The sequence below is a fragment of the Podarcis raffonei genome, chromosome 16 (assembly GCF_027172205.1).
Source record: "Podarcis raffonei isolate rPodRaf1 chromosome 16, rPodRaf1.pri, whole genome shotgun sequence".
Classification (NCBI taxonomy): domain Eukaryota; kingdom Metazoa; phylum Chordata; class Lepidosauria; order Squamata; family Lacertidae; genus Podarcis; species Podarcis raffonei.
In genome coordinates, this window is record NC_070617.1 from 27789816 (window position 1) to 27810882 (window position 21067).

The following is a 21067-nucleotide window of genomic DNA, read 5'->3' on the forward strand; positions in this document are numbered from 1 at the left end:
TGAACTACAACTCCCATCATCCCTGGCCATTGCCTATGCTTGCTAGGGCTGATGGGAGTTGTAGTTCGGCAAACATCCCAAGGGCCAAATGTTCCCCACAACCACTTTAATATTTGAAGCAGGTTCTGGATCTCAGCCCCAGCAAAACCTGGCTGCTCCTTTAAATGAAGCCCTGTATCAAATAACCTTCAGGACCGGGACCCCAGCTCAGAAGTCTTTTTAAAAAGGGAGATGACTGCAAAAGGGCAGTAAGGGCGAGGGCAGTAGCTTCAGGGCTTGCACTGCACATGTGTCAGGAGCTCCACAAACCTACTAATTTGGCAGCTGCTGTGGACAGCTTTCATTTGTGATTCAGTGTGTTTGCTTTGCTGTCTTCTGGATATACCAGGAAGGAGGTGGAAGTCTTACAAGATGGTGAGGAAGGGGCAGGGACTAAGGGGGACTTTTGCATAGGGTTGGAGGGATGCTGCTGATTTAGGGCCCGCTTTTCCTTAAGGAGGGGAGTGTGGTTTTCGTATTCACAGCTGTGCCAGGATTCTAGGGAGAGCTCTTATTCTGAGGCCAGAGGAGGTTCCAGGGCTCTGGCTGGGAAAGCCTTTCCCAGTGCCAAAGTTTAGCTCTTCCTAAATAATACCTTTGAGTGCAGAGAGAATCTCTCTCCTACAGAAGAAATCATCTGCATACTTACCTTAATACAGAGCATTTAAAGTGATGCTTAAGGGTCTATAAAAAATGGACTTCTTGATCTGGAAGCCTCACTTCCAAATGCATTGATGGGCTGAAGTTGCGAGCAGGCTGTAGCTATAGGGGTGTGTGCATGTATACTCTGCACATGCCCAGAGACTTGTTTCCTCTTCCTCCTGTGTCACATTCAAAACAGGCTCTAAAGTCAAGCAAGAGAAGGCTTAGATTATGGAGAAGGAATTGCAGGTTGTAACGTGTGTTGTTATTCTCAGGTAATACCAGAGTCCCAGCTAACTGCAGAAGTGACTGCCTCTGTTTTCTCTTCCTGCTCTACTCCTTGCAAAGAGGCAATGAAAAAATATGCACAGTTTCTGGGTCGATACCATAGATCAGGGATGTGTTCTTCCAGATCCCACCAGACCATTGGGTATGTGAGCTGGGACTGATGGGTGCTGGAGTCCAATAACATGTAGACCTCGCCCTTCAGCCTGAGGGCCAGATGTGGCCCTCTAGACATCTTTAGGTGGTCCTTGGGCCACACCCCTCACTGGTCTGTCCTGCGTCCTCCTCTAGTGATTACCTATCTGTCTGAGGTGTGTCCTTGAATGGCAACCATGCCTTTGGTTTGCCTGTATGGAGAGTGGGGTGTGTTTGGCCACACCCACTTCTGCCACACTCACCCATTGGAGGCCAACAGTAGGGGGCGCCAGAGTCAGTGACAGGAGGAGCCAACTAATTCTTGTTTAGTCCCGATCTTCCTCCCTGTGGAGTTGTACAAGGGCAATACTGAGACTGAGGGGAAAGGTGGCAGGGAGAACCACCCCTTGGACTGGTTGAAAGTAAAAAGTGTTATAAGAAAAATACCTCTAATTCCCTTATGGAGTCTCTAGAGCCCGTATAGAGTCCCCTCAGGAGATCTCTATCGTTCGGAGAGAAAGCAGATGCCGATCGGAGTACATTGAAAGCAAAGCGGCCACTAAGCCTGATTAAGGAAAATAAACTGTTGCAACAGGGTCCCCACTCACCACACGCAGGAGGGAGGAGAATCCCCCAAAATGGTGTGCAAGCCCCAATACAGTGGTACCTCGGGTTAAGAACTTAATTCGTTCTGGAGGTCTGCTCTTAACCTGAAACTGTTCTTAACCTGAAGCACCACTTGAGGTACTATTTCTGGGTTAGTGGAATCTGTAACCTGAAGCGTATGTAACCTGAGGTACCACTGTAAAGACTTGAAATTGCCCACCTTGTAACCCAAGACCACCCCCCAAAACATCATACATGCATCACAGAAGGAGGCGGTCTACAGCAGAAATTTGAGAATGTTGCTTCTTTCCTGTCTGCCAGGATACCTGACAATGCCTTAAGGTAAAGGGTAAAGGGACCCCCGACCGTTAGATCCAGTCACGAACGACTCTGGGGTTGTGGCGCTCATCTCACTTTACTGGCCGAGGGAGCTGGCGTACAGCTTCTGGGTCACGTGGCCAGAATGACTAAGCTGCTTCTAGCGAAACCAGAGCAGCGCACGGAAACGCCTTTCACCTTCCCGCTGGAGCGCTACCTATTTATCTACTTGCACTTCGTGCATTCGAACTGCAAGGTTGGCAGGAGCAGGGACCGAGCAATGGGAGCTCACCCCGTTGCGGGGATTCGAACTGCCGACCTTCTGAACGGCAAGCCCTAGGCTCCGTGGTTTAACCCACAGCGACACCCGCATCCCTGATAATGCCTTAAAGGTAAAGGTAAAGGTACCCCTGCCCGTACGGGCCAGTCTTGACAGACTCTAGGGTTGTGCGCCCATCTCACTTAAGAGGCCGGGGGCCAGCGCTGTCCGGAGACACTTCCGGGTCACGTGGCCAGCGTGACAAGCTGCATCTGGCGAGCCAGCGCAGCACACGGAAACGCCGTTTACCTTCCCGCCAGTAAGTGGTCCCTATATATCTACTTGCACCCGGGGGTGCTATCGAACTGCTAGGTTGGCAGGCGCTGGGACCGAGCAACGGGAGCGCACCCCACCGTGGGGATTCGAACCGCCGACCTTTCGATCGGCAAGTCCTAGGCGCTGAGGCTTTTACCCACAGCGCCACCTGCGTCCTGGATAATGCCTTACTTGACTGCATTTTCTGGGTAGCCTGGCCATTCCTTTGAGATGGTAAATCCTGAATCTTTTACACATATTAATAGTGTGCTCAGTTTAACAGATACTTGCCAGACTGTATTTGCAGGGAGGTGCAGGCCCCTCCAGTCGGAAAACAACTGGAGAGCTTTTCCCATTTCCTTCCTCCTTGCCGAGAAATATTTGAGTTCAATTTGGGAGAGTCAAAATGGCTTGCTCTCCTGTACTATTTTGGACACGTGGTTTATATACTTATGTATGTTTGTTTGCCTTGTACAATTATGAACATTTATTCTATATTTGAGACCTTAGAATTCTTATAACAAAAGACAGGCAGGGGATGATAGGCTGTGGTTAGTGGAGCAGCGCCCCAAAGTTTAAACCTCTATTGCATTAGAATGACGTTCCTTTGGGGTTCCCCCCAAGCCAGGCATAATAATAATAATAATAATAATAATAATAATAATAATAATTAGTATTTATATCCCGCCCTCCCTGGCCGGAGCTGGGCGGCTAACACCAGTAAAATTACAGTAAAAACATAATAGGAAAAAAACCCAATTTAAAATACAGGCTAAAATGCAATTTAAAATGCAGCCTCATTTTAAAAGTAGCCCATAGATCAAAACCATAAGAGGAGGGAAACATAAGGGTCAGACTGAGTCCAAACCAAAGGCCAGGCGGAACAGCTCTGTCTTTCAGGCCCTGCGGAAAGATGTCCAGTCCTGCAGGGCCCTAGTCTCTTGGGACAGAGCATTCCACCAAGTTGGGGCCAGTACTGAAAAGGCCCTGGCCCTAGTTGGGACCAATCTAACCACCTTATGACTTGGGACCTCCCTCCAAAATGTTGTCATTTGTAGACTTTAAGGTCCTCTGTGGGGCACACCAGGAGAGGCGGTCCTGTAGGTACGAGGGTCCTAGGCCGCACGTGTCTTTTGAGCTGCAAAAGGTTCCTTTCCCCTGCCCTAGAGGTTGTCACATATACAGGGAAAGGGAGAAATTCTATGAAATTCTGTGTCCCTCGAGGGGTGCTGCTAATATCCGCAACTAATAAACCACAGGCCTCCGATATTCAGAGCGTTAGTCTGCAATCCTAAACTCACTCGTTGGAGAGACAACTTTTATGGCGCTGATTGAGACATCCCTCTGTGCCATAAACACCCATAGGATCCCAGTTAAGAGAGTCTTTCTTGAGTACATAGTTGACTAGACTCAGTTAAGATTGCACACATTCCTTTCATTGTCATGTGATAAGCTCACAAGATTTTGGCAAGTCTTTCCTGGTAAGTGCATACATGTTTGTAGAACTGGGGCGATTAGAAAGATAAAGCGTTAATGGAACAGTGCCCCAGATTTTGCCATTTCTTTGGTTTTTGTTCTAGCAGGGAAAGAGATGTTCCAAGAAATAGTTTACAAAGTATAAGTACTAGGACCAGATCACTATCTCTGTGAAAGGTTAGGGTGGAGGGTGATGTTGTGAAATGTTACATAACCCTTGCATTAAAAGGTGGGGGGAGAACCTTGCCCATCTTGAAGTTTATGATAAATTTCCTTTTCCATTTATTTACTAAAGCCTTTTTACCTGCTCTTCATCCGAAAAAGGCTCCCAGAGCCACTTTCGTAAGATCCATATCAGGTGAGATAGATACACGAGGAAGTGGGAATGAGGAGGGAAGAGGAAAGCAAGCGAACTCTTGAGGTTATCAGATTCTTACAATGATTGTCCCCAGCACTGTGGAGACTACTTGTACCTGGGTTCACGTGTGAACAAGCCTAAAGTCTAACATTTTTTGTTGGCGTTTTCGCTTCTATTCTTCCCACACCGGGCTTAAAAAAACCAAACCAGTTGGTGCTGGTGATTGGAGACCTTCACATTCCTCACCGATGCAATGCTCTCCCGGCCAAGTTCCGAAAACTCCTGGTTCCTGGAAAGATCCAGCATATCCTCTGCACGGGGAATCTCTGTAACAAGGAGACCTACGATTATCTACGGACGTTGGCCGGGGACGTCCACGTGGTCAGAGGGGACTTCGATGAGGTAGGGGCACAGCTTCAAAACTTTGTTACTGGCTGCTGTCACAGGAACCCCGCCCCCCAATCATTCAGTTTGTACAAACTCGGCACACACACACTCTCACACGACATACGCTATGCTTCTGTTATAAATTCATAGAAAATCAACCATACATCGGATCTGCACCGTTCCACTTTTATTTTACTCCATGAAGGAAGGACTACAAAATGGGAAAGGTTTGATACAGGACAGCCATAATCCCTTGAGCATACCAGCACATACACAGGAGCCCTACCCAGTTGGCATGACAACCTTGATGGTCCCAGACAGAAGACCATCAAGGTCACAAAGGACTTGCATATGGGAGTGGATTCAACATGGACTGGAACAAAGGACAATGATCAGATCTTCCCTCTGGGGGCAGGAAACTACCAGCTCCCCTTTGTCCTCTGGAAATGACTCATGGGGAGGGGGAAAGGAGGAACCAGCCAGGTGATACTCAGGTTACCTCCACAACTCCTCCCTCAACCCCTCCTTTTTGTGATGTGTCAATGATGTAGTCATGATGTAGTTGTGATGTAGTTCTAGGAGTGTAGTTTGGGGGTTTAGTAACTAATAAAAGTTGGGGTCTTCTTTTGTACTGGGCTTCCATTTTGTTTCACCTGGTGGCAGGTGGGAGTCCTGTCGCGACAGTCTTCAATAAAGACCAAGCCTACTGGCTGCTGTTTTGCTCTGGTATTCCTGGCTGGTGTCCTTGTTTTTTTGTCCAAGGGAGCCCTCGGATTTCTCCGTTAACACTGCCAGTCTGGGAAGATGTAAATGGGCAGCTCCTCGCAAGTCACATTTCCACCATATGTCTAAAGCACTGTGATACCCCTTTAAACAGTTATGCTTTCTCCCAAAGAATCCTGGGAGCTGTAGTTTTAGAGTGTCGAGAGTTGTTACAACTACAATTTTTAGAGTTGCCTGCCCGAACTACAATTTTCAGAGTTGCCTGGGAAAAACCACTTTGGGAATTGCAAGGGGAATAGGGGAGTCTCCTAAAACTCACCCTGAACAAACTAAATCTCCCAGAATTCTTTGGGGAAAGCCATGACTGTTTAAATGTACGGTGTGGCCTATATAATAATGTGCAGCCCCCTCCTGGAGAATTATACTTGGGGGTAGTAGAAGAGACTGCTTCCTCCATGTACCTGTGCGGGCAGCCACCCCCCACCCTTGGTACAATGGACAGTATCTTTCCCAATCCTAGTAAGTTAGTGTAGTGTTCAATGGTGATGAGACAACAGTTTCTCTGGTTGGAGATGCAAGATGATGACTTTTTCTTTTCTTTTTTTCTAAAAATTATATTAAATTTCTGTTTTACATTTTGGAATATTCAATTAAGCAACCTTTATATCAATGACTTCCCTTCTCTTTCCATGGTACATTTTGCAGATCATAAATCCCTGCATATTTTACAAAAATTCCATTATTACATCCATCAAAACTTATTTGCACTCTTGAATTTATCTTAATGCTGCCCATGTTTTCAAAATATACACAATTTCCCCCCATATATTCAATAAACATTTTCCAATCTTCTTTAAACATATATTCTTCTTGTTCTCTTATTCTATATGTTAAGTCCGCAAGCTGTGCATATTCCATTAAGTTGCCATTCTTCTTTAGTTGGGACTTCGCTTGTTTTCCATTTTGGGGCTAATAAAACACAGGCCGCAGTAGTGGCATACATAAACAACCTTTTCTGACACCTGGGAATTTACGTCTGAATTATCCCCAACAGAAAGGACTCTGGGTTTTTTTGTTTTTTTTTAAAGTACTTTTAAACATTCCCCTTCCCCCAATTCATTATGAATTATTTCCCAATATGCCTTTTCTCAAGAGTTAGCTCAGAAATAAATATACTAGAAGGAATGCTGTGTGTATTTATTTAAAAACGAAGGGGTCTGACCTTGTATTGTTGATTCTGACCTGTGCATCGGTTAACAATTAACCACCACCTCCTCCTTTTCTTTTTCTTTCTTCAGGGAACAAGTTACCCGCTTCAGAAAATAATCCTGGTCGGGCCATTCAGAATCGGCTTGATCCATGGCCATCAAGTTATTCCCTGGGGCGATCTGAACAGCTTGGCCATTTTACGCAGGCAGCTTGATGTGGACATCTTAATTTCAGGACATACGCACAAATTCGAGGCTTTGGAACACGAAAACAAGTTATACATCAATCCAGGATCAGCCACAGGAGCTTACAATGCCTTGGACAGGTGAGACGGTAGATCTTTCAGCTGGGGTTTCACCTTTGATTCATCTAGCTCAGTAATGCCTATTTTGACTGGCAGCAACTTTCCAGTGTTTCAGGCAAGGTGTCTCTCCCAGTCTTACCTGGAGATGCCAGGAATTGAACCCAAGACCTTCTGCATCATTACGGAAAAATCTAGGTGTGAGGCTGCTCAGTCACCCAGCTCGTCGGGCAGAGCTCGCGGGTCCCTGCGGAATAAAGGAAGGAGTCCAGCCAACCAGAGCAAATAGCTGTAGACCAAAGTTTATTGCGCAATAGGTTCAAAGAGCAAATTTTAACCCTGAGGATGGGGCGACAAAGACTTTTAAAACTTTCCCACCGTATCCCAGAATACAGTTCGTACAGCATCATTGCTACATCACTGACATGTCACAAAAGGGGAGGGGTTAACCTTGGCAAACATGTCCAGACAAGTCCTTGGTACAAGATTAGCATAAGCAGACATGGCAGGGCAAGACTCAGGTATAAGATTAGCATAGACAAATATGTCTTAAGTACCCACCACCCAAGGGACGCGGGTGGCGCTGTGGGTAAAAGCCTCAGCGCCTAGGACTTGCTGATCGCATGATCGGTGGTTCGAATCCCCGCGGCGGGGTGCGCTCCTGTCATTCGGTCCCAGCGCCTGCCAACCTAGCAGTTCGAAAGCACCCTCGGGTGCAAGTAGATAAATAGGGACCGCTTACCAGCGGGAAGGTAAATGGCATTCCGTGTGCTGCACTGACTCGCCAGATGCAGCTTGTCACGCTGGCCACGTGACCCGGAAGTGTCTGCGGACAGCGCTGGCTCCCGGCCTATAGAGTGAGATGAGCGCACAACCCTAGAGTCTGGCAAGACTGGCCCGTACGGGCAGGGGTACCTTTACCTTTACCCACCACCCAAAAGTACAATAGAAGTTCCTTTGCATGTCTGGAGCCTGAGGCGAGTCAGGTGATGAGATTTAGCTTCCTTTGGCTAACAATGAGCCCAGCAATTGTCACCTCTGGGAACTTCCTGGAGTCCTTTTTCAAGGGGAAAATAGCTTTGGGATGGAGGAAACTGGGAAAGGAGATGATTTTATATTATTTTTAAAGCTAGGTAACTTCCCTGAGCTGTCAAGTTGAAAGGATACATTCAGGCATAATATTTGTAATATTTAACTTTAAAGATGTCCCCCCCCCCAGTAATTTCCGTAACAGCATGCAAAGCAGATGCTCTATCCTTGAACTATGGCTCAGGTCACAGGAATCCATGAGGGAATGCATAATATGTGCATTTGTGAAATGTACAGTGTATCCTGGTTTCCGAACAAATTGGCTTCCGAATGTCGCAAACCTGGAAGTAAGTGTTCCGGTTTGCGAACGTTTTTTGGAAGCAGAATGCCCGTTTTGGCTGTTGGCATTGTTTCCAGGGCCAATCAGAAGCCGCGCCTTGCTTTGCGAATGTTTTGGAAGTCGACTGGACTTCCAGAATGGATTGAGTTTGGGTACCAAGGTACTCCTGTACAGTTGTACCTTGGGTCTTGAACGCCTTGGCTCCTGAACAAAGAAACCCGGAAGTGAGTGTTCTGGTTTTTGGAAGCCAAACATCTGACAGGGTATCAGTGACTTCTGAGAGGCTGCAAGAGCTTCCTGCAGCCAACCAGAAGCCGTGTTTTGGTTTCTGAACGTTTTGGAAGTCAAATGGATTTCTGGAATGGATTCCGCTCGACTTCCAAGGTATGACACTGTTCTATAACCTGCCTATAACCTTCTTTAGACATTACTTCTGACATGTTTAGGAAGCTGAGGTGATTTTAATCTGTTTTAGTATTTTAACTTTTGTATGTTTCAAAGCATGGTTGTGAATTTTTATTGATTTATTGTTTTATCTTTTTGTAAACCGTTTTGAGGGTTTTGTTTTGTTTTTTTACAATCAAGCATTGTATAATTTTTTTATGAAATAAAAGAAAACAAATATTCTGCATACAGAAAATTCTGCAACCCTAGAATTCTGCAACTGAATATCTGAACGCAGAATTTTAGGGCATTATTCCCTCCCTGCTTGGCTGAGACTGACCGTGTACTTTGAAGAAAATCTACAATGTCCTCCATTAATTCTTATCCATTAGCTGGTGCTGGTAATTTTTTTTTTGAGTACTGCTGCAACATTTCTAACACAAATTATTTTGTGACTTCCAGAAACATCACTCCTTCCTTTGTACTGATGGATATCCAGTCCACCGTAGTTGTGACTTATGTGTACCAGCTCATTGGAGATGATGTGAGGGTGGAAAGGATTGAATACAAGAAGCCTTAAATCCAGCTGCCTTCCTCTCAGATGCTTCTTACCACCGACGGTTTTGACCATTCATAAATGCCTAGCGGCTGCACATTACTGGAGCATTTCAGTGGGAATTTTGTGCTTGTAACTGCTTGTGATCTCTTTCAACTGAAACACATAGGAGCAATAAACCTGTTGCAAAATGAAGTACATTCCATTTTTTTTAAAAAAGAGGAGGGTAGGTTTGGAAACGTCATACAGTGGAGTCTGGACCATTTGAGCAAATGATCCCCTGTCCCACCAACCTCAATCTGTTCTCTGCCAGCATCTACTCTCTTGCCTTCTTACAATAACCAGTCCGGTCTGTGTGTGTGTGTGTTCCTGGCTATCACCCTCCTTTCCCCCCTCTGTTAAGCTTGTACAACTCAGCAAGGGGGGAGGAAGAGGAGGACAAAACTAGAATCGGTTGGCTCTGCCTGCCACTGGCTCTGGCTGCCTCTACTGTTGGACTCCCTGTCTTCTACCCTACCAGTCTCTGAGAACCAGCCACTGCATAGCATTCCATGAACATTTGCTTAGGATTAGGAAGTAGGAAGGTCTGAAGGATGACAGGAGCACAGAAATGTAATATAGGCAGGAGAAACACTCATGTGTATCTGATTATTTTTATATGCATGCACACACATATATAAAAAAAACCATGTGAAGTGCATAAGTATTGATCAAGGTCATTGGCTTGCAGCTAATGCTAGTCCTACTTACAGTAATAATAATTAATAACCAATAATTAGGACGAGATGGTTGGATGGTGTTCTTGAAGCTACCAGCATGAGTTTGATCAAACTGCGGGAGGCAGTGAAGGACAGAAGTGCCTGGCGTGCTCTGGTCCATGGGGTCACGAAGAGTCGGACACGACTAAACGACTAAACAACAACAACCAATAATTAATAATTAATTAATAATTAATTATACCCAGTGCTTTTATTCTTAAAAATGTTTAGGGGTACTCTCATTTTGACTCAAGAAAACCACCATTTTATAGTTCAAATCAGGAAAAATAAATACAGTAAATGGACAAAAGTACGAAGATTCACAAAATGTTTAGGGGAAAAAAACACTGTTTATACCCCACCCATCTGGCTGGGTCTTCCCAGCCACTCTGGGCGGCTTACAGCACAGAAAATATTGTAAAACATTAGACATTAAAAAATTCGCAATACAGGGTTGCCTTCGGATGTCTTCTAAAAGTCAGATAGTTGTTTATTTCCTTGACATCTGATGGGAGGGCGTTCCACAGGGTGGGCGCCACTACCGAGAAGGCCTTCTTAGGACCTAAGTTAGTCATGTCCATTAATTTCAGTGGGTCTGCTCTAGGTTGGACTAGTGTTGGAGACAACACTATGAACAGAATCAGGTTTGCCCTCCCACTTCTAATAGCACAATGCATCTGGTCACGTTTGCATCCGACCAGACTTCTGTAGTTCAGATGTCATGAGTGGATGGGGCCAAATGGAAAAGTGGACTGAGTGTAGCAAGAAGTGAGGTTGCAGGGAACCAAGCAGAGGGCCTTCTCTGTAGTGAGTTTTCAATTTTATATGTGATATAAGCCACTCAGAGTGGCTGGGGAAACCCAGCCAGATAGGCGGGGTATTAATGTTGTTGTTGTTATTTATGATGATCATCATCTTTTACCTTTTTGTAGTAGACTAGTTTTGCACCCCTCTCTGACCTCCATCCAGTAAAATGAGAGGCTATAGCTGGAGCTTGTTGTAAGCTGTTCAAAAAGATGCATAAATTCTTTGCAAAAACAAGAGTTAGCTACCCCTTGACCCTGGACTTAGACCAGGGTCTAAACCGACTGGCAGGCTGGATTAGGCCCCCAAAACGGACTTTGGACATGCCTGATTTAGAGGAATTATCTGTCGCCTTTATAGCATTTTTTTTTTTTACTTCCAACTAACAAATCATTTTATTTGTATGTCACCTTTCGAAAGTCAAAACTGTGCTCAAAGCAGCTTACAAATATATTAAAAATTACATAACTACAAACACAACAAAAGTAGTCATAAACAGCAGACAACACACCTGGTAGTAAAAGTTTCCCTGGACTGCACTCCTTGAGGCTGCCAGTGGGATTGCATGGTTGAATACTGCCTTTATAGCATTTGTGGGCCAGGATGGTTAAGGCATTGAGGATGGACAGGAGAGATGCATTTGCATATCTTTGCATTCACCACCTCACAGGGTTTAAGGCAAATCAGAAAGGCTCTTTTCAGAGAAACCTTTTGCTTCAGAGGAAGCCCAACTTCCATGCATTCCTCCAACATGGCTAACCTTCCTCTCCTCCTCGTCCTCCTTTTCGCTTACTGCAGTGGTAATGTAGTGAATTTGTTGTTTGTGTTTTGAAATGCGGTGTTCCAGCTCTTTTTCCTCCTCTTAGGAATATATTTTGAGAAGAGGACTTTCTTTGTTACCTTGCTCCCTTTTGGGTTTTCTTCCCTTTTCTCATGGCTTGGATGGAACAAATGTTTCTCTGACAACAGTCTCTCTATTTTCTCTGCTTTCTTTCAGGGGTCTTTAGCCAGTTTGTGTTGACTCAGACACCTTCGCTGTCAGTACCCCCTGGAGAAACAGCCACAATCCCCTGTACCAGGAGCACTGGGAAAATTGGAGACTACCATTTATCCTGGTACCAGCAGAAGCCAGGCAGTGCCCCCAAACTAATTATATATTATCATAGCACCAGACCCTCTGGAATCCCAGAGAGATTCTCTGGTTCTTATGACACCTCGTCCAACTCTGCCACCTTAACTGTCTCCAACCTTCAAGCAGAAGATGAGGCTGTTTATTACTGTTTATCGTATGACAGCAGCAGCAAGTGCACAGTGATACAACCACATAGGGAAGTGTGACAAAAACCTCCTTGCAGACGATGGGCTTCTTTTGGCACTGGCTGCAGCTGATACTGAACTATGTCAAAAACCACTCCTTTGGAGCACTGTTCTCAATGAGAAGAGATTTGGTGAAATTATCACAGTGGGGTGCATGGTAAAAAATGAAGCAAAATACAGTGGTACCTCGGGTTACATACGCTTCAGGTTACATACGCTTCAGGTTACACACTCCGCTAACTCAAAAATAGTGCTTCAGGCTAAGAACTTTGCTTCAGGATAAGAACAGAAATCGGGCTCTGGCGGCACGGCAGCAGCAGGAGGCCCCATTAGCTAAAGTGGTGCTTCAGGTTAAGAACAGTTTCAGGGTAAGAACGGACCTCTGGAACAAATTAAGTACTTAACCTGAGGTACCACTGTACTGTTTTAACACACTACAATATGATCAGGATCCTTCACATAAGGAAGCCGACAACAAATCTCTCTCTCTCTTTATTTCTCTCTCTCTCTCTCCAAAGTCCATCTGGAGCAGGCTCAGAGGTGGTCTCCGCCTGCCTCCCTCTCTCCAAGAATCCTTTCCCACCTGTTTATATACCTGTTTGGCAGGAACTCGTGTTCCAAAACACTGTTCCGGTATGATCACATCTTATCAGCCTCTTAGAAATCCTGTGGAACCTCACATTTATCTAGCCCTATCTGAGAACCCATTTCATTTATGAAATGGATCCTTTGTTAGCTGGGATTTGTTTTTGTTTGTTTTTGAATTTATTTATTTGGTTTTTCAGGTTAAAGTTTTACAATCACATATCCAACATACAACATAAAAAAAAAGATTCCAAAGAATCTCCTGGACTTCCCCCTCCTCCCATTTGTGGGTCCTATTGTTAGTCATTTCCTCCTGCATCTTTTATAATAATACAAATCTTTTACATCTCCATTATGTCCAAAATTCACCATTGAACTATGAAGTGAAGGCACAAGACAGGTGTTGATCATCATGTGAGCTGCGCACAGGTGGGCTGCATGCAAGCTGCCGGCCATTCCTGTGGAGCCTCCTTTTATTGAGACAAACATGCAAACCAGGCAGATACCTTTTGGGCTGTGACCTTTACACATCTTCTGGTCCCGAGATCGTGGGGTGGTACAAAGTTATTTTGGCACCTGTTTCCACCGCGTCATTTTCCCCTTGCACAGTGTATGAGGAGACAAAAGGTCTCAGGGACAAAGGTTACAGACAGGACACCGCAGACTACTGAGACCGCAAAAGGTTAGACAGAGGGAACGATGTTCAGACAGCTGTGGCTTGTCTGGGGTAGGGGTGTACCCCGCACCCCAAGGTCACGCGTGCAGGCAGACTGTGACTGCCTGCTGGTGGGGAGTGTGCTCCCTCCGGACCCCACTGCCCACTCTGCGATTATCCCTACAGAACTACAAGTGATATTCCAATCCTGCTAATGATTTTTGCTGTTTACATTGGTTTTTAAGATTAGTTATAAATTTTCCCCATTCCCTATTAAAAGTTTGGTCTTCCTGAGTTCTGATTCTTGCAGTCATTTTGGCCATTTTGGCATAATCCATCAACTTGATCTGCCATTCTTCTCTGGTCGGGACTTTATCTTCTTTCCATCTCTGGGCCAATAACATCCGCACAACCATGGTCATATACATAAATAGTATTTTCTGTTCCCTTGAGATTTCGGCACTTTGAATTCCAAAAAGAAAGGCTTCGGGTTGTTCTGTGTTTTGTTTAGAAAAAGTTAATTTAAACATTGTTAGTTGGAATTTGAATCTTCTCATCTAGGTGATCGTCTCTATTTCAAGGCTCTCCAGTGTCAGTGCTTCTGGATGTAGAAGGTGTTAAGATGTGGATGAACATATCAGACGACACAGTGATTCTTCAAACAGCTCTTGTTTATTCACAGGCCAGAACAGAACTGAACTGAAGGGTTCAGTCAGCCTGCTTATATAGAGCTCCAGTACAACGTAACTGTAACAATTTTCTAAAACTATCCAATCACTGAACGTCACTTTTTATCCCTTATTTGCATAACTATCTACAGTATCCCCCTGCTGGCCCAGGGTGAGAACTTCAGTACATAACAGAAGGATTATGATGCCCTTGTTGGAGTCTTGCCATCTTTCTAACAGGTCATGTGCTTGTGCCTTCAATAACAGCACTTAAGCCGATGAACTTTATCCTATCACTTGCCCCCATTTTGAGAGCAGTTTTGCCGTGGAAATGTCAGTGTGCCAGGCTGCTTTTAGAACTGTGATACCTGATACCTGCCGTCCTGTCTTGAATCTTTAGGGGTTGCTGTCAGACCACTTTCACCAGATTTAGCACCAATGTATGTTCTTGTAAATTCCCTGCACCTGCGGTGCCAAGTGAAGCAGAAGAGTGCACAGTATTCGTGAATAAATCTCTTGGGTCTTCCAGCTCCTTCCTGCACAGAGATCAGGTGCTGATAATCTGCATCTCTCTCTAATCTCAAATTTGTTACACTGGGCTGACCCTAAGGGGTGTTCACACATTACATTTAAGAATTACATTACATTACAGTGGTACCTCGGGTTACAGACGCTTCAGGTTACAGACGCTTCAGGTTACGCTTCAGGTTCTGCTAACCCAGAAATAGTACCTCGGGTTAAGAACTTTGCTTCAGGATGAGAATAGAAATCATGCAGCGGCGGCACAGCAGCAGTGGGAGGCCCCATTAGCTAAAGTGGTGCTTCAGGTTAAGAACAGTTTCAGGTTAAGAACGGACCTCCAGAACGAATTAAGTTTTTAACCCGAGGTGCCACTGTACATTTAAGATGCGCGTGGCGCTGTGGTCTAAACCCCTGAGCCTCTTTGGCTTGTCGATGGGAAGGTTGACTGTTCAAAACCCCACAACGGAGTGAGCTCTCGTTGCTGTGTCCCAGCTCCTGCCAACCTAGCCGTTTGAAAGCACACCAGTTCAAGTAGATAAATAGGTACCACTGTGGCAGGAAGGTAAACAGCGTTTCCGTGCGTTCTGGCTTTCGTCATAGTGCTCCGTTGCACCAGAAGCAGTTTAGTCCTGCTGGCCGCATGGCACAGAAAGCCGTCTGCAGACAAAGGCTGGCTCCCTTGGCCTGAAAGCGAGATGAGCGCCGCAACCCCATAGTCGCCTTAACCGTCCAGGGGTCCTTTACCTTTACCTTACGTTTAAGAAGTGTGCAGTACAATCTGTGCAGTGCTGGATATACGTAAAAGCTAAACAAGCTATAGCTTAGGGTCCCACTCTTCTGGGGGTCCCCAAAAAATTTAAAGGGAAAAAAAACTGGATATGCATTTCCAAAGATAAAAAACAAATAAAATAAAACCTACATACAGCAACAGTGTTCTGTGTTGTGTTGTGTAGGCTATGTATATTCTTTTGGGAATTTTTAGGGACAGAGCTACTCAAAATGCATAGAAACGTATTCACGTATGCTACTACAGCAGAAAGAATGTTACTTGCCCCAAAATGGAAGGAATCAGAAGTCCGGGCAAAGGAAGAATGGATACAAAAACTTATGGAATATGCAGAAATGGCAAAACTTACCGGAAGAATCACAAATCTTTTGCAAATGAATGAAATGGTTTATTGAATATTTAAGGATAAATAATAAACAGATAAAAACATTGGCAGGATTATTGTAATAACCTGCAGTTTTATAAGAGTATATATTTAAAGTAGATGAATAAATGTTTAAATTAAATTAATTTGGATATGCAGAAGATATTAAAGATAGATTAAAATTTAAAGATAAATTTAAATTAGTGAAATGTATAAACTTGAAAAGTATAAATAAAAAAAAGAGCAACTAAAAAAAAAAAGTATCTTGGTACACTTTACTCAGCTAGAGAACTGCATTGCAATATGCAGAGAATTGCCCCCAGTGTTGGGTCACCATTAAATGTGAACTGAATTGAATTTCTCCTCCATCCCTAGATATGAGGCACTAATATAACAGCACTATTCCTCTCTGATTTATGTGAGGAACAACTACCCTGATCTCTCTTTTCAGTGATTTCTTCCTCCCTCTATAAAATTCCTGTGGCTGCTCATTTGCGCAAGAGACTTTGTGTGCAGGTTAACAGATGCTGGGAACAGATGCCAGCTACCTTAGACCTGTAGAGGGAGATGTTGGAGCACCTTCCTCATATTTCATAGATTTTTAACTGTCTCTGCACCACCTGCACATCTGGAACGAATGAAGCAGGTCATTGCAGCAGGGCACATCTGGTCAGGTTTCCACCCACCAGCTCGCCCACCTGCAACCTCTCCAGACAAAGGAACAACTCTTCTAATATCTGTAGCTGCCATCTGGATGGAGTGGATGCTGTTAGGGTAGTTGAATGCACATGGGTACTCCATCCTTTTCCCTCCCTCCCACCCCTCTATGCAGCCCCAGGTGCTGCTGATAGTAATACTACTACTACTACTACTACTACTACTACTACTACTAACATTTATACCCCACCCATCTGGCTGGTTTCCCGCAGTTACCCTCCCAACAGTACACTAAAAACAGAATAAAACTTCAAACATTAAAAACTTCCCTAAACAGGGCTGCCTTCAGATGTCTTCTAAAAGTCAGATAATTACTTATTTCCTTGACATCTGGTGGGAGGGCGTTCCACAGGGAGGGCACCACTACTGAGAAGGCCCTCTGCCTGGTTCCCTGTAACCTCACTTCTCGCAGTGAGGGAACTGCCAGAAGACCCTTGGCGCTGGACCTCAGTGTCTGGGCAGAATGAGGGGGGTGGAGACGCTCCTTCAGGTATACTGGACCGAGGCCGTTTAGGGCTTTAAAAGTCAGCACCAACACTTTGAATTGTGTTCGGAAACATACTGGGAGTCAACGTAGGTCTTATGTGGTCTCAGCGGCCACTCCTGGTCACCAGTCTAGCGGCCGCATTCTGGATTAATTGTAGTTTCTGGGTCACCTTCAAAGGTAGCCCCATGTAGAGTGCATTGCAGCAGTCCAAGCGGGAGATAACCAGAGCATGCACCACTCTGGCGAGACAGTCTGCGGGTAGGTAGGGTCTCAGCCTGCGTACCAGATGGAGCTGGTAGACAGCTGCCCTGGACACAGAACTGACCTGTGCCTCCAAGGATAGCTGTGAGTCCAAAATGACTCCCAGGCTGTGCACCTGGTCCTTCAGGGGCACAGTTACCCCATTCAGGACCAGGGAGTCCCCCACACCCACCTACCCCCTGTCCCCCCAAAACAGTACTTCTGTCTTGTCAAGATTCAACCTCAATCTGTTAGCCACCATCCATCCTCCAACCGCCTCCAGACACTCACATGAAGTTCTAGTTAAGCCAATGAGCTCAAGCTTGATTTGCATGGAGGGACCATTCATTGGCTCTGACAGATTTAAGAAAGGAAAGAGTGAGGTCCCTGCCATTTGCCTCTTAGCTTCAGAAAGCCACATCGCTTTTGAGAGCTCACCATGGCCTGGGTTCTGTTTTCAAAATACAGTGGTACCTCGGAAGACGAATGCCTCGCAAGACGTAAAACTCGCAAGACGAAAGGGTTTTTGGTTTTTTGAGTTGCTTCGCAAGACAAATTTCCCTATGGGCTTGCTTCGCAAGACGGAAATGTCTTGCAAATTTGTTTCCTTTTTCTTAAAACCGTTAATACAGTTGCGACTTGACTTCGAGGAGCAACTCATAGCACGCGGTGTGGTAGCCTTTTTTGAGGTTTTTGAAGACTTTGGTGATTTTTGAAGCTTTTCCAAAACTTTTCCGAAACCGTGCTTCGCAAGACAAAAAAATCGCAAGACGAAAAAACTCGCGGAACGAATTAATTTCGTCTTGCGAGGCACCACTGTACACACAATTTCCCTCCATATATTCAATAAACATTTTCCAATCTTCTTTAAAAGTATATTCTTCTTGTACTCTTATTCTATATGTTAAGTCTGCAAGCTGTGCATATTCCATCAGTTTAACTTGCCATTCTTCTTTAGTTAGGACTCTGCTTGTTTTCCATTTTGGGGCTAACAAAACATGGGCCGCAGTAGTGGCATACATAAATAACCTTTTCTGACACCTGGGAATTTAGGTCTGAATTATCCCCAACAAAAAGGACTCTGGGTTGTTGTATTTTTTAAAGTACTTTTAAACACCCCCCCCCAATTCATTATGAATTATTTCCCAATATGCCTTTTTCTCAAGATTTAGCTCAGAAATAAATACACTAGAAGGAACCTGTGTGTATTTATTTAAAAACAAAGGGGTCTGACCTTGTATTGCTAATTCTGACCTGTGCATCGGTTAACAATTAACCACCTCCTCCTTTTCCTTTTCTTTCTTCAGGGAACAAGTTACCCTCTGCAGAAAATAATCCTGGTCGGGCCATTCAGAATCGGCTTGATCCATGGCCATCAAGTTATTCCCTGGGGCGATCTGGACAGCTTGGCCATTTTACGCAGGCAGCTCGATGTGGATATCTTAATTTCAGGACATACGCCCAAATTTGAGGCTTTAGAGCATGAAAACAAATTATACATCAACTCAGGATCAGCCACAGGAGCTTACAATGCCTTGGACAGGTGAGACGGTAGACCTTTCAGCTGGGGTCTGACCTTTGATCCATCTAGCTGGCAGCAACTTTCCAGGGTTTCAGGCAGTGTCTCTCTCAGTCTTACCTAGAGATGCCAGGAATTGAACCCAAGACCTTCTGCATGCAGAGCAGATGCTCTATTCTTGAGCTAGGGCTCAGGGCAGAGGAATCCATGAGGGAATGCATAATATGTGCATTTGTGAAATATACAGTAGTACCCTGATTCCTGAACAGCTTGGTTCTCGAACAAATTGGCTACTGTTAACGGAAAAATCCGAGGGCTCCCTTGGACAAAAACAAAGACACCAACCAGGATAACTTGGAGCAAAACAGCAGCCTGTAGGCTTGGCCTTTATTGAAGACTGTCACGACAGGACTCCCACCCGCAACAAGATGAAGAAAAATGGAAGCCCAGGACAAAAGAAGACCCCAACTTTTATTAGTTACTAATCCCCCAAACTACACCCCTAAGACTACATCACAACTACATCCCAAAAAGGAGGGGTTGAGGGAGGAGTTGTGGAGGTAACCTGAGTGTCCTGTCACCTGGCTGGTTCCTCCTTTCCCCCTCCCCATGAGTACTTTCCAGGTGACAAAGGGGAGCTGGCAGTTTCCTGCCCCCAGAGGGAAGAGCTGATCATTGTCCTTTGTTCCAGACCATGCTGAATCCGCACCCATATGCAAGTTCTTTGTGATCTTGATGGTCTTCTGTCTAGGACCATCAGGGTTGGCATAGCAACTGGGCACGGCTCCTGTGTATGTGCTGGTATGCTCAAGGGATTATGGCTGCCCTGTATCAAACCTTCCCCATTTTGTAGTCCTTCCTTCATGGAGTAAAATAAAAGTGGAACAGTGCAGATCCGATGTATGGTTGATTTTCTATGAATTTATAACAGAAGCGTAGCGTATGTCGTGTGTGAGTGTGTGTGTAGTTTGTACAAACTGAATGATTGGGGGGGGGGGTTCCTGCGACACTACCGAATGCCGCAAACTCAGAAGTAAGTGTTCCTCTTTGTGAACGTTTTTTGGAAGCCGAACATCCGTTTCGGCTGTTGGCATTCTTTCCAGGGCCAACCAGAAGCTGTGCCTTGCTTTGCGAATGTTTTGGAAGTCAAACTTGCTTCCAAAATGGATTGAGTTTGGGAACCAAGGTACCTCTGTACAGTTGTACCTTGGGTCTCGAACGCCTTGGCTCCTGAACAAATCAACTCCCAAACAATCGAAACCCGGAAGTGAGTGTTCTGGTTTTTGGAAGCCAAACATCTGACAGGGCATCCGTGACTTCCAATAGGCTGCAAGAGCTTCCTGCAGCCAACCAGAAGCCGCGCTTTGGTTTCTGAACGTTTTGGAAGTCAAATGGATTTCTGGAATGGATTCCACTCGACTTCCAAGGTATGACACTATTCTATAACCTGCCTATAACCTACTTTAGACATTCCTTCTGACATGTTTAGGAAGCTGAGGTGATTTTAATCTGTTTTAGTATTTTAACTTTTGTATGTTTCAAAGTACGGTTGTGAATTTTTATTGTTTTATCTTTTTGTAAACCGCTTTGAGGGTTTGTTTTTTTACAATCAAGCATTGTATAGTTTTTTATGAAATAAAAGAAAACAAATATTCTGCAAACAGAAAATTCTGCAACCCTAGAATTCTGCAACCAAATATCTGAACGCAGAATTTTAGGGCATTATTCCCTCCCTGCTTGGCTCAGACTGACCATGTACTTTGAAGAAAATCTGCAATGTCCTCTAGTAATTATCCATTAGCTGGTGCTGGTAATTTTTTTTTTTTTGAGAACTGCTGCATCATTTCTAACACAAATTATTTTGTGACTTCCAGAAACATCACTCCTTCCTTTGTACTGATGGATATCCAGTCCACCGTAGTTGTGACTTATGTGTACCAGCTCATTGGAGACGATGTGAGGGTGGAAAGGATTGAATACAAGAAGCCTTAAATCCAGCTGCCTTCCTCTCAGATGCTTCTTGCCACCGACGGTTTTGACCATTCATAAATGCCTAGCGGCTGCACATTATTGGAGCATTTCAGTGGGAATTTTGTGCTTGTAACTGCTTGTGATCTCTTTCAACTGAAACACATAGGAGCAATAAACCTGTTGCAAAATGAAGTATATTCCATTTTTTTTTAAAAAAAAGAGGAGGATAGGTTTGGAAACATCATACAGTGGAGTCTGGACCACTTGAGCAAATGATCCCCTGTCCCACCAACCTCAATCTGTTCTCTGCC

General features: G+C 44.7%; 1 protein-coding gene across 2 annotated transcripts; it reads left to right on the top strand.

Annotated features, from left to right (window-relative positions):
• The first annotated feature begins 304 nt into the window (after positions 1-304).
• LOC128404188 (vacuolar protein sorting-associated protein 29-like) lies at positions 305-20948 on the top strand. 2 transcript variants are annotated; one of them, XM_053369625.1, is made up of 4 exons: positions 305-414; positions 4644-4835; positions 18574-18809; positions 20660-20948. In XM_053369625.1, exons 1-4 carry the CDS (start codon positions 412-414, stop codon positions 20775-20777), a joined length of 549 nt encoding a protein of 182 aa, XP_053225600.1. In that variant the 5' UTR covers positions 305-411; the 3' UTR covers positions 20778-20948. The 2 variants fall into 2 exon arrangements, with proteins under 2 accessions (XP_053225600.1, XP_053225599.1); XM_053369624.1 differs by lacking the exons at positions 18574-18809; positions 20660-20948 and adding exons at positions 6842-7077; positions 9269-9557 and having other exon boundaries at positions 311-414.
• Positions 20949-21067: the final 119 nt, after the last annotated feature.